The sequence below is a fragment of the Hoplias malabaricus genome, chromosome 12 (assembly GCF_029633855.1).
Source record: "Hoplias malabaricus isolate fHopMal1 chromosome 12, fHopMal1.hap1, whole genome shotgun sequence".
Classification (NCBI taxonomy): Eukaryota; Metazoa; Chordata; class Actinopteri; order Characiformes; family Erythrinidae; genus Hoplias; species Hoplias malabaricus.
In genome coordinates, this window is record NC_089811.1 from 37,813,610 (window position 1) to 37,827,212 (window position 13,603).

Below are 13,603 nucleotides of genomic sequence, written 5' to 3' on the forward strand. Positions count from 1 at the left end.
TGGCCAAAAAAAATAAAATGCTGTAGCAAATTAAAAGCAAATGTATAAAATGTCCATTACCATTAATGGGACTTTTAAAGAGCTTTGCTATTTTTCCCTCTGCTGGAGCCTTTAATGCACAAAAGGTAAACAAGAACTTTTGAGTAGAGATGCGTTAGAGTGCAGTGCATGGATTGATGATGTTACACGAAGTAAACAAACACAAAACAGACCAGAGGCACCACGGTGGAGCAGCAGGTAGTGTCTCTGTCACAGCTGCAGGGTTCTGGAGGTGGAGGGTTCGAGTCCCGCTCCGGGTGACTGTCTGTGAGGAGTGTGGTGTGTTCTCCCTGTGTCTGCGTGGGTTTCCTCCGGGTGATTGTCTGTGAGGAGTGTGGTGTGTTCTCCCTGTGTCTGTGTGGGTTTCCTCCGGGTGACAGTCTGTGAGGAGTGTGGTGTGTTCTCCCTGTGTCTGCGTGGGTTTCCTCCGGGTGACTGTCTGTGAGGAGTGTGGTGTGTTCTCCCTGTGTCTGCGTGGGTTTCCTCCGGGTGACTGTCTGTGAGGAGTGTGGTGTGTTCTCCCTGTGTCTGCGCGGGTTTCCTCCGGGTGACTGTCTGTGAGGAGTGTGGTGTGTTCTCCCTGTGTCTGCGTGGGTTTCCTCCGGGTGACTGTCTGTGAGGAGTGTGGTGTGTTCTCCCTGTGTCTGCGTGGGATTCCTCCGGGTGACTGTCTGTGAGGAGTGTGGTGTGTTCTCTCTGTGTCTGCGTGGGATTCCTCCGGGTGACTGTCTGTGAGGAGTGTGGTGTGTTCTCCCTGTGTCTGCGTGGGATTCCTCCGGGTGACTGTCTGTGAGGAGTGTGGTGTGTTCTCCCTGTGTCTGCGTGGGTTTCCTCCGGGTGACTGTCTGTGAGGAGTGTGGTGTGTTCTCTCTGTGTCTGCGTGGGTTTCCTCCGGGTGACTGTCTGTGAGGAGTGTGGTGTGTTCTCCCTGTGTCTGCGTGGGTTTCCTCCGGGTGACTGTCTGTGAGGAGTGTGGTGTGTTTCTCCCTGTGTCTGCGTGGGTTTCCTCCGGGTGACTGTCTGTGAGGAGTGTGGTGTGTTCTCTCTGTGTCTGCGTGGGTTTCCTCCGGGTGACTGTCTGTGAGGAGTTGGTGTGTTCTCCCTGTGTCTGCGTGGGTTTCCTCCGGGTGACTGTCTGTGGTGTGTGTGGTGTGTTCTCCCTGTGCCTGCGTGGGTTTCCTCCGGGTGACTGTCTGTGAGGAGTGTGGTGTGTTCTCTCTGTGTCTGCGTGGGTTTCCTCCGGGTGACTGTCTGTGAGGAGTGTGTCCGTAGGTGTGTGTGTGTGAATGTGTGAGTGTATGTCGCCCTGTGAAGCACTAGCGCCCCCTCCAGGGTGTGTTCCCGCCTTGTGCCCAGTGATTCTGGGTAGGCAGCGGACCCACCACCGCCCTGAACAGACAATGTTACAGACAATGAATGAATGAATGAATGAAAACAGACCATGTCTCAGTGTTCTTGAACTCATAAACAGGTTCATTTTAGTAGTAGTTTATTCACAAACATTGTTTACAGGCTTTTATCAAATATGAAAAATCCATTACATTAAAAGTGCATTAAATCTGTGCATTTAGAAATATACCTTTTTACACTTAAATTCAGAAGAAAATAAATCCATTTGAACAACATCTGCTTTTAAATATGCAATACACCAAAACAAAAAGTCTATTTACATAAGTAAACACATTATTTTATCACAATGGTCTTAGTTTTAGAACAATGATATCCAGATATTCCTTACAGTAACAGGTTTAACATCTAGCACTTTAAAGTTGTCAGGTTCTGGTTCCACGGCACTGCTCAACGCAGAGCAGTGATCCCCAACCCTCCTCTTAGAGGTCTGCCTTCATACAGACCAGATCTAACAGACCTCGTTCAGGTAATCATGTTCTTCTGAAGACAGTAATCAGACAGATCACGTGAGGTGAGGTGAGGTGAGTCTGCACTGGTCTATGGAGGCCATATGGATGATTTCTTCTTGGTCAGTCATGGCTGATTTTTCTTAAATGCATTTTGATAATCAGACACCACTGACTCTTAGTGAATGTGATTTGACGTTTAGACATAACTGATTCTATAGGAATGTATTTAGACATCTGGTGATCAGACAAAGCTGATTCCTGACCGTGTTTATGCGACGAGTCCCAGGCGTTTCTTGATGAAGTGGGCCACTAGGCTCTGGGGTCTCTGCTGGTACTCCACCAGAACATCGTGAGGTGTGGAGATCTGATCTCCTTCAAACCGGTTCAGCAGAGTCACACAGATCACCGCAGCTGCAGGAACACATCTAATTAATGGTCTGATTTTCCTCCTAACAGCATGCTCATTAAATTCGACGGTGTATGTATCATTTCAAGCAAATTAATTACGTTTTTTAAGAAGGTTTTTGTTTAACACTAACTCTATAATAAACGATTATAATAAGACTATAATAAAGAAGTGCACTTATTACTGAAAGGAATTCATTAATCCTCAAGAGCCAAAGAAACATTCTTCCCGCTCATTAGCTGAAGGGATGTTTGTGACTCAGTCCGATACAAAGGAAGGTAATAACTGCAGTCCAAAGCCCTGCTAGGAACACTGTTCTACAAGTGATCTGTTGGTTGTTGTGTCCAGAGTTCTGTGATTTTAAAAGGACAAGCATGAATCTAATTACCTGTAAACAACTGAAGTGGCATTTACACAACTTTGCTGTTGTACAAAACCACAGAGGGCGTCTTTAACTATATAACTGCTGTATTATGTTTTTAAAATTGCCTAAGAGAGGTTTGAGGTGAAGCAGACTTTAGCTCAATCTTCCACATCACTGAACACATTTTCCAGGTTTTCAGCATCTGACAGACCGCTTGCTGTAGACTCACCAGGGACCAGAATGAAGTCCAGTGCAGATATCTGTGTTTGGGGTCAGTGTGCAGAACACTCGGCCTTGAACTGCCCTGAAACTTTCAGATCAAGTGCTCTCCAGGAGTTCGTTGTTAGCTAGTTTAGCTTTGAGCTGGAGTCGCTAACGCTCAGTTAATTACTGGCCTAATGTTCAGAGAAGCAGGCTTGGGACTGGAGTGTTGGCAGTTAGAGTTAAACGTACACGGCTGAAGTGCCCACGAACAAGGCACCGAGACCCCAAAATGGCTCTTCAGGCACTGCCCACTGTTTTGGGGGTTTGTGTTCACCGCCACAGTTGGGTTTATTGAAGAGGTCTTAATTGTAGTGTTTTACAAATGACCCAAGAGCACGATTTCTGTAGATTTCACACAGCACTGTGCAGAAGTCTGAGGCCCTGAGATAGTGATATATATTTAAACTAGTGCCTCCTCAGTGAGTGTGGGGCTGGTATAAAGTTCTATATAATCACAGTAAACACAGACTAATAATAATATAAAACACATCAGAAATATAAGATAATGTTTCTCTATAAAGCAGTAGGTGAGAGTGAGTTTGAAGAACAGTGTTTGGTTCAGATTCTCCTTATTATTTAAAATCATTATTGATTCAACACTAAAACTAGGCACTGGATGATCACCTCAAATAATACACACTCCACGAGGAGAGACTTGGACAAAGTTAAACACATTCACACACAGAGGATCACACTGGAGGAATGTGATTGGGTTTATTCTAATGTTGGCCGTTATTTGTTGGGTGTTTTTGTCTGTGCAAAGAGTTTGAGTAATCATTTCGCCATGACAAGGATTCTGAGATGCCTTGACTAGGGCACAAAGATAGATGGTGCTCAGTGTACCTTTAAGGTTGCAGACACGGCTCATGGCAGCAAATACTGTGGACTCCATCTCGATATTCCTGACACCAGCTTCATGAGCCTTCCTGAGATACTCAAACTTCTCTTCAGTGGAAAATGAGCACAGAGCACCGTCCAAACGGCCCTGACCTGAGGAGGGAAAGGAAGTGATAAAGAGTAGCTACTATCATTATTTAACAACCCACCCTCACCCTACACCTCACCCCTACATCTGAAACTGATAATTAAATGCAATAAAAGTGCTTAGATATCAATAAATCAGTGTCCATTTAACACAGTCCTCTGTAGTCTTAATAAAAGCTCAGTGACTTGCTTATATTGGCGTCATTGTTTATATTCCAGAGCAATCTTTGTGGTTAATGCATCAAAAAGAGCATCAATTGTTTTAGCATCTTCTCACCTTCATAAAAGTCGTGGGTGCACATGGTGTTTCCGATGACCGCTGGGAATTTGGACAGCTCCTTAGAGCACTGCAGGAGCTCACTGGCCACCTCCTCGTCCAGCTCTGTGCTCCTGATGATCACTTTACCCAGAACCACCTGCTCAAACTGGGGCCGGAAGAAGGAGTCCACTGCTTTATCAGTGATCACCACCGTGCCTGGGGCAAGACCTTCAAACACACACATGTTTGTATTCATGCCTTTGTGGGGTATTTTATTGTCCTCAATGATGCTGCTGTGCTACCTCCAATCCAACATTGATTGTTGAATCTGTAAATCTGAACCTATTCTAAATATGGTCACCCCCCCCCCCCAAGTTTTGATTTCCTCCTCATGAGCTACACATTACAGGAATTAAAATTTAAAAAATCAACATTTGGGTTGTTAAAATGACTCCTTTGAATCCAGTTACATACCGATGCCCCCAGAGGTTCCTATGCGGAAGAGAATGACATCACGGCAGCGAGCATGGTACAGCAGCTTGATGAGCTCATGCAGCATTATGGAGATGGAGGGCACACCCATGCCATGCTGCAGAGAGATAGGATGAACAGGCTGTCAATCACTGCCATTCAACTCACGATAACACTAGCTAAAACACTGCCATAAAGGACTTGAGGACGGGAGATAAAGGTCTTCAGTGAAAAATAGCCGCATTGAAAATATACAGTGGGAACGGAAATTATTCAGACCCTTTTTTCACTCTTTGTTTCATTGCAGCCATTTGATAAAATCAAAAAAAGTTAATTTTATTTCTCATTAATGTACACACACCACTCCATCATGACAGAAAAAAACAAATGTAGAATTGTATTCAAAAAGAAAAACTGAAATTTGACCCGATCATAAGTATTCAGACCCTTTGCTCAGTGTTGAGTAGAAGCACCCTTTTGAGGCCATGAGGCTTCTTGGGAATTATGCATCAAGTTTTTCACACTTGGATTTGGGGATGCTCTGTCATTCAGGTCTCTCCAGAGATGCTCAATTGGGTTTAGGTCAGGGCTCTGGCTGGGCCAATCAAAAACGGTCACAGAGTTGTTCCGAAGCCACTCCTTTGTTATTTTAGCTGTGTGCTTAGGGTCATTGTCTTGTTGGAAGAAGAACTATCGGCCCAGTCTGAGGTCCAGAGGACTCTTGAAGAGGTTTTCGTCCAGGGTATCTCTGTACTTGGCCGTATTCATCGTTCCTTCAGTTGCAAACAGTCGTCCTGTCCCTGCAGCTGAAAAACACCCCTATAGCATGATGCTGCCACCACCATGTTTCACTGTTGGGATTGTATTGGGCAGGTGATGGGCAGTGCCTGGTTTTCTCCAAACATAAGGCTTAGAATTAACACAAAGAAGTTCAATCTTCATCTCATCAGACCAGAGAATCTTATTTCTCATAGTCTGGGAGTCTGTCATGTGTTTTTTTTTTTTTTGGCAAACTCTGTGTGGGCTTTCATATGTCTTGCCACTCTGCCATAAAGCCCCGACTGGTGGAGGGCTGCAGTGATAGTTGACTTTGTGGAACTTTCTCCCATCTCCCTACTGCATCTCTGGAGCTCAGCCACAGTGATCTTTGGGTTTTCTTTACCTCTCTCACCAAGGCTCTTCTCCCTAGGAAGAGTTCTGGTCGCTTCTGAGTGCTGCAGAAATTATTTTGTAACCTCAGCCAGATCTGTGCCTTGCCACAATTCTGTCTCTGAGCGCCTTGGGCTGGTCCTTTGACCTCATGATCCTCATTTGCTCTGACATGCGCTGTGAGGTCTTATATAGACAGGTGTGTGCCTTTCCCACTCAAGTCCAATCAGTTTAATTAAACACAGCTGGACTCCAGTGAAGGAGTAGAACCATTTTAAGGAGGATCAGAAGAAATGGACAGCATGTGAGTTAAATATGAGTGTCACAGCAAACGGTCTGAATACTTATGATCATGTGAAATTTCAGTTTTTCTTTTTTAATAAATTTGCTAAAATTTCTACATTTCTTTTTTTTCTGTTAAAATGGAGTAGTGAGTGTACATTAATGAGAAATAAAATACATTTTTTTGATTTTAGCAAATGACTGCAATGAAACAAACAGTAAAAAATTGAAAGGGGTCTGAATACTTTCCGTACCCACTGTATAAAGGGCACCTTGAACCATTTTATTTGAAATCTACTTAATAACAATGTCACTGTGTGTGCTGTCATGCTTTGTGGTGTAATCTTGTAGTCGTATCATAATCACTAATGACTGCCTTAACAGAAGTTATAGGGTCAATGTCATGACACTATGACCTCCAGTTATCGTTAATGACATCACATATATGGCAGGAATAATAACAGTGATAAAATCATGACATTGCCAGATTACTGGACACTTCACAACAGCGTATTTGACTGCCGTGTTTATAAATCAGCTTTATACAGCAGGGTGAAATTCTGCTCATTAATCTTGATATATTCCACAGCCCTGAGAGCTGAGACATTTACGGTTTTAACACCAAAGAGCCACAATAACACAATGCTCTAAAGGTGGAAAGACTGACAAGCGTTCTCTCTTACACTGATGGAGAGCACAGGTCCCACTTTGTACATGGAGTAGCGGTCAGTCCCTTCACATACGTCCAGAATGTCTTCCACGTTACCTGGTAGCTCCAGCTCCCCGTGGATGAACTGAGCGAAAGATTTCATCCGGTTGGCACTTCCTCCAACACACACAAACTACACACCACCCACAGACACATGCACGCACAGAGAGGGATGAAATGGTCTATTAAGATAATGTTGTATTAAGAGAATTGTCTGGAAACTCTGCATCCTTTCTCAGAGGGATGTAGAAGAACATAGTGTTTGGGCTTTGCCCAGTGACTCTAGTGGTGTTCCTGCACAAGCTGAGTCTTAAATCCTAGTGCCTGGGTCACCAATCTTATCCATGTGAATTTGTGTTCTTTGGTATACAATACAGTGAAAAAATATATATATTTACAAATAACCCTTAATATTACAGAAAATCTATTCAAAAATGGCCCTGTTTGGTAAAGAGTAGTGGTTAACTGCAGCCCTCCATGTGACACACTAGGACAGGGGTCACCAGTCTTATCCACAAAGGGCCGGGTGGCTGCAGGGTTTCATTCCGACCAAATACAAGCACACAAGTTGATTAAACAAGTATAATCAGGTGTGTGCTGCTTAACTAGAATGAAAATACATTTGAATATTCAATGTACAGGGGTTGGACAGTGAAAGTGAAACACCTGTCATTGTAGTGTGGTAGGTTTCATGGCTAAATTGGAGCAGCCTGGTGGCCAATCTTCATTAACTGCACATTGCACCAGTAAGACCATGTGCATCCAATGGTTCAAACATTGTGTCCTGAAGGCGGTGCCGTGTATCAGGACGACAATGCACCAATACACACAGCGAGACTGGTGAAAGATTGGTTTGATGAACATGAAAGTGAAGTTGAACATCTCCCATGGCCTGCACAGTCACCAGATCTAAATATTATTGAGCCACTTTGGGGTGTTTTGGAGGAGCGAGTCAGGAAACGTTTTCCTCCACCAGCATCACGTAGAGACCTGGCCACTATCCTGCAAGAAGAATGGCTTCAAATCCCTCTGACCACTGTGCAGGACTTGTGTATGTCATTCCCAAGACCAACTGACGCTGTATTGGCCGCAAAAAGGGGCCCTACACCATACTAATAAATTAATTGGTTTAAAAGCACGATGCACTCACCTTTATGTCTCCGAACATGGCCGGCAGGTTGTGGGTCTTGGTGCTGAGGTTGAAGTGGTAAAGGATGTCCTCCTCCATCGTGTCCAGATGTGGGTTTTTCACATATTGCACCGATCTGCAGGGGAACAGCTGCTGTGTTAAGTACTGCGTTCTCATGGGACGTTACAGCAGAAGCACAACATTCATTCATTTGTTTTGGGAACAGCTTATACTCTTCTGGGAAATATATATATACTACTGTGGGGACATTTCTGTGAGGACTTTGCGTTTAGTCACAAGAACACTGGTGAGATTAAGTCCTGATGATGAATTGATCAGAGCATGATCTACCCATATTTCTAAAAGAAAAAGAAGTTTTCTTACTCTACGTATTCGTTGGGTTCTGACCTCGTGCAGTTCAGAAGAATTGGTGCCATGACTTCTTTCTTTCTGCTTCCTAGTTAAAGAGGAAAATGGAGTTGCAGAAGAAATAAAACATCAATAGTATGACATTAGCTGTAACAATAAGAACATGTCTAACTTACCGTATTGTTTTTGTTTTTTATATAAAACTGAAGGACATCCAACACACGATGTTTTCTCCTGGTAGTCTGTGTTTTGAATCTGTTGGTTTTCAGGACCGGGGGGATGATATGGCTTTGCCACCCCCTTGGGCCCCAACAGTGGGCTGATTGGTTCTGGAGGGAGGTGTGGTGTGTGTTTCTTCTCTGTGCTTTTACGCACCCACCAGCTGATCTCAATGCTTTCAGCTGGTTACTGATCTCAGGTCCACTCAACTTTCCCAGACAAAACTTTCCAAAACAAACAGCACACCATGCTACCTTCTTTATCACAGTCTGTGTGTTTATATTTGGTTTGATGTTAAATACGAACACACATCTGTCACACAGTGAAAGTTTACAGTCAACAAATCCTATATGATTTTCTCACAAAAACCCCACAGCGGTCCAATCCTCCTTGAAAATGACATCAAACATAAAAAGGCAAACCTTTAAGAATAAATTATAGAAAGAAACCTACCGGGAAACCAACGCAGACACAGGGAGAACACACCACACTCCTCACAGACAGTCACCCGGAGGAAACCCACGCAGACACAGAGAGAACACACCACACTCCTCACAGACAGTCACCCGGAGGAAACCCACGCAGACACAGAGAGAACACACCACACTCCTCACAGACAGTCACCCGGAGGAAACCCACGCAGACACAGGGAGAACACACCACACTCCTCACAGACAGTCACCCGGAGGAAACCCACGCAGACACAGGGAGAACACACCACACTCCTCACAGACAGTCACCCGGAGGAAACCCACGCAGACACAGGGAGAACACACCACACTCCTCACAGACAGTCACCCGGAGGAAACCCACGCAGACACAGGGAGAACACACCACACTCCTCACAGACAGTCACCCGGAGGAAACCCACGCAGACACAGAGAGAACACACCACACTCCTCACAGACAGTCACCCGGAGGAAACCCACGCAGACACAGGGAGAACACACCACACTCCTCACAGACAGTCACCCGGAGGAAACCCACGCAGACACAGGGAGAACACACCACACTGCTCACAGACAGTCACCCGGAGGAAACCCACGCAGACACAGAGAGAACACACCATGCTCCTCACAGTCACCCGGAGGAAACCCATGTAGACACAGAGAGAACACACCACACTCCTCACAGACAGTCACCCGAAGTGGAACTCGAACCCACAACCTCTAGGACCCTGGAGCTGTGACAGAGACACTACCTGCTGCTCCACTGTGCCATGCCACACACACAAATGTAAAACATAAATGGTTTGTGAGTCAGTAGTTCTGACCAGTCATAAATAAAAGACAGACAGACAGGTTCCACAGAATATATTTTTTTCGTTCTCCATTAACATCATTAAAAAGCACATTAGCAGGACGATGTGAAAAAGGGGAAAGGTCCTCGCTTAATTATATTTGTTATTTTCCTTTTCTAAATGATAAATCAGTTTTCATTATGCAAATTAGCTAATGACATGATTTATTAAAATATTTTCATGGAGAAAAAAAACATGGCTATGTTTGATTTTGTGAAAATGAGTGAAGCCTGATTCCCTTAAGAGGTGAATGTGGATCTATGCTATTGTTAATCCCAAGGCAATTAATCCAAGATAATTTGGTAATTGATTGTAAAATGGTGTGTGAAGTAAGGATTTCTCTCTGCAAACCACTCACACACACACACACACACACACACACACACTTGTTGTATGTTTATATTATAGGGATTTCAGTTTGCACGACATATTTGAATATAGTTCTCATTTAGAGTGTAATTAAACACTAACATAAGCAACAAGCCCTTCAGCCCTTTACAGGTCTTTCACAGGGACAGTAATTGAATTTGCACCTTATTTGTAAATACAGCAGTGCTTCTCTGCACTCTCCACTGAACTGATCATGTCAAACATCGCATATATTGTACTCCTACCACTGGACTGATATTTAGAATACTGCACCTTGAAAACTCCTCCATTGGATTGTGTGTATATATGGTTTCCAAACTAGCATTATTTATTTATTTGTTTGTTTATTTATTTTATAGTTATTTCTAGGTATTTGTATATACAGTTATATACAGGTATTTGTATTCGTAAAAGTGGGACACACATCCAACACTGCTTTAAATGCAGTTAAACAGTTTCTGTTCCCAGTCATTCTCTCCCATTCACACAGTACTGTCATCCAGGAATTCTAATAACATCTTCAGCCAAGATTTCTCCAGATGTCTCCAATTTAGTGCAGCCAATCAACCTACTAATATGCATTTTTGGACTTTCAGTGGAAAATAGAGTACCCGGAGGAAACCCATGCAGACACAGGGAGAACACATCACACTCCTCACAGACAGTCACCCGGAGGAAACCCACACAGACACAGGGAGAACACACCACACTCCTCACAGACAGTCACCCGGAGGAAACCCACACAGACACAGAGAGAACACACCACACTCCTCGCAGACAGTCACCCGGAGGAAACCCACGCAGACACAGGGAGAACACACCACACTCCTCACAGACAGTCACCTGGAGGAAACCCACGCAGACACAGAGAGAACACACCACACTCCTCACAGACCTGGAGTAGGACTCAAACCCACAACATCCAGGTCCCTAGATCTGTAACAGAGACACTACCTGCTGCTCCACTGTGCTAGCCTTTCATGTTTGTTAATCCCTTGGGGGGCGCTATCATGACGTTATGTGTCAGGTAAACACTCCAGTCTGTTGAAAGCACTATTGGAGAGAGGTTGGTGAGATTTCAGCTCCAAGTTATAAATCATTTAAAAAGATACAATAAAGCACAAACAATGGTTAAAAATGAAGCTAAAGGTCGTCAGAGTTATTTATCTGAAGGTTTGGTTGAGATACTTTGTGTATTATTGGAGATATTACCTTGTAAAAGTGGGGAATTGTGGCATGCTACAGCTGCTTGTAATGTGTGTGAAGCTAACCCCCCATTCTCTACCTTCTCTGTGATTTTCTGGGTACACAGAGGCTTATGCAGGAAGACACACGACTGGGCCTAATTTCTCACTGTTTTTCTGACATCCAGAACCTTTCTTCCAATAAATTACTCCACGGTACCAGCATCAGAGGGTCTCAAGTAATTATTCCACAACACAAAACAATGCAGAGAAAGTGTGGCTGGGTCCTCTTCACACAGCAGCACCTGCAAAATAGGACCGGCTACACACACTTTACCTTTTCTACTATATTGTCACTACACATGATCCACACTATTCATGACAGGTTCCTATTAAACGATCCACAACATGGAGTTTAACATCACTCACTGGTTTAATAACAACGTCCCTTAGCTACAGGTTTAACAGCCTGTTTGTTTCATTGACTTCCTAGCACCTTTTAAACCAAATCTGTAAAGGTCGAGATAAATTGTGGATAATTAGCATTCATCTTAACATTATCTTGTTTTGGTGTAGACGGTGGTAAGTAATCGGAAACAGAAAATATTAATGGCCCCAGGCAACACCCCTGTGGTACGCCATGTCTCTCATGTTGCACATCTAAGAGATCGCCATGAAAGTACACTGCTGACAGAACTTTGAAGCCCCCAAAAGCAAATATCTACAAAACCATAACAATCGAATGTTATAAGTAACCAGCTGTGATCTACAACATCAAAAGCAGCACTGAAATCATGAAACAGGCCAATAGCTGGGACCGTCCTCTCTTTTTCTGTCATCATCAGAGTTCTGGATTTTGTAGTAGACAGAATGTGCCGCCATGTTGAAAGATTGTCATTTAATGTGGTAAATGACTCTTACTTACATTTTATTGAGCCTTTTATTTACACATTCTTGTTGGACTGTATTTTCCACCTGAAGATGTGGCAAACCCTAGAGTGTAATTCCCAGTCCCATTTAATACCTGTGGGATGAGCTTGTGTGGTGTTTGTGATCAAAAACTAATCATCCAAAATTATGCTAATGTGGCGAATGCTATACAATACTCACAGCAATGCTCCAACATCTAGTATAAAGACTTAAGTAAAAGCCGTTATTACAGCAAAGTGGGGACCAGTTCCCTGTCTATGTCAAAAGAAATAAACCATGAGGAATGTCATAAAAGCAATGAATGATTTCTGGACCTAGTTTATTCCACTAAAGTCCTGAGTGTTTCAGAGGTGGACACATTGGAAAAATATTCTGATATGTAGAAAGGACTAAATTCAAATGTGCCACAGTGAAGTGTGAAAGGACTATTTCATAGTAAAGTAGTGACTCTCTATATTTTCTGTACTTTCAAAACCACAATGGAAAAAGAGCATTTAGTTCAGTTCAAATGTAAATCATTCCAGGAGTAAAATATACAGTTTTATTCTATCAGCACAATTGTATTCACTGAATGAGCACTACATCAGAAACAGGGTTAGAAACAGAATTACTATTTTCACTAGTTTATAATAGGGGTGACACATTGTCTCAGCAGGTAGTGTCTCTGTCACAGCTCCAGGGTCCTGGAGGTTGTGGGTTCGAGTCCCACTCCGGGTGACTGTCTGTGAGGAGTGTGGTGTGTTCTCCCTGTGTCTCCGTGGGTTTCCTCCGGGTGACTGTCTGTGAGGAGTGTGGTGTGTTCTCTCTGTGTCTGCGTGGGTTTCCTCCAGGTGACTGTCTGTGAGGAGTGTGGTGTGTTCTCCCTGTGTCTGCGTGGGCTTCCTCCGGGTGACTGTCGGTGAGGAGTGTGGTGTGTTCTCTCTGTGTCTGCGTGGGTTTCCTCTGGGTGCTCCGATTTCCTCTCACGCTCCAAAAACACACGTTGGTAGGTGGATTGGAGACTCAAAAGTGTCCGTAGGTGTGAATGTGTGAGTGTGTGTCGCCCTGTGAAAGTCTGGTACCCCCTCCAGGGTGTGTTCCTGCCTTAAGCCTAGTGATTCCGGGTAGGATCCAGACCCACCGCCGCGCTGAACTGGATAAAGGTTACAGACAATGAATGAATGAATTGTTTAAAACAAGTGTAACCCTTGTTTTACCTTGCAAAACTTATTATGTAGGTTTATTCACTTTCTGACGTCTTATGAAGGAAATATGTAAAACCCAAATTGAAGCCTGGACAACCAGTATGCCTGTTAATATTATAATTTTTGAGGAAAA

General features: G+C 43.8%; 1 protein-coding gene across 2 annotated transcripts; it reads right to left on the reverse strand.

Moving 5' to 3' along the window:
* Positions 1-1,238: 1,238 nt before the first annotated feature.
* Positions 1,239-8,548, reverse strand: upp2 (uridine phosphorylase 2). 2 transcript variants are annotated; one of them, XM_066641311.1, is made up of 8 exons: positions 8,461-8,548; positions 8,300-8,372; positions 7,937-8,051; positions 6,761-6,919; positions 4,650-4,764; positions 4,194-4,403; positions 3,776-3,922; positions 1,239-2,309 (listed from the first exon to the last, which is right to left on the reverse strand). In XM_066641311.1, exons 2-8 carry the CDS (start codon positions 8,350-8,352, stop codon positions 2,167-2,169), a joined length of 942 nt encoding a protein of 313 aa, XP_066497408.1. In that variant the 5' UTR covers positions 8,353-8,372; positions 8,461-8,548; the 3' UTR covers positions 1,239-2,166. The 2 variants fall into 2 exon arrangements, with proteins under 2 accessions (XP_066497408.1, XP_066497409.1); XM_066641312.1 differs by lacking the exon at positions 8,461-8,548 and having other exon boundaries at positions 8,300-8,451.
* Positions 8,549-13,603: the final 5,055 nt, after the last annotated feature.

Bases quoted from the DNA above. Each gene is read 5' to 3' on its own strand.
- upp2 (XM_066641311.1), bottom strand. From the start codon at position 8,352: ATGGCACCAATTCTTCTGAACTGCACGAGGTCAGAACCCAACGAATAC. The intron at 6,920-7,936 runs GTGAGTGCATCG...GGTGGTGTGTAG, and splicing joins CCATGTTCGGAGACATAAAG to TTTGTGTGTGTTGGAGGAAG. The intron at 4,404-4,649 runs GTATGTAACTGG...GTGTGTTTGAAG, and splicing joins AGGAACCTCTGGGGGCATCG to GTCTTGCCCCAGGCACGGTG.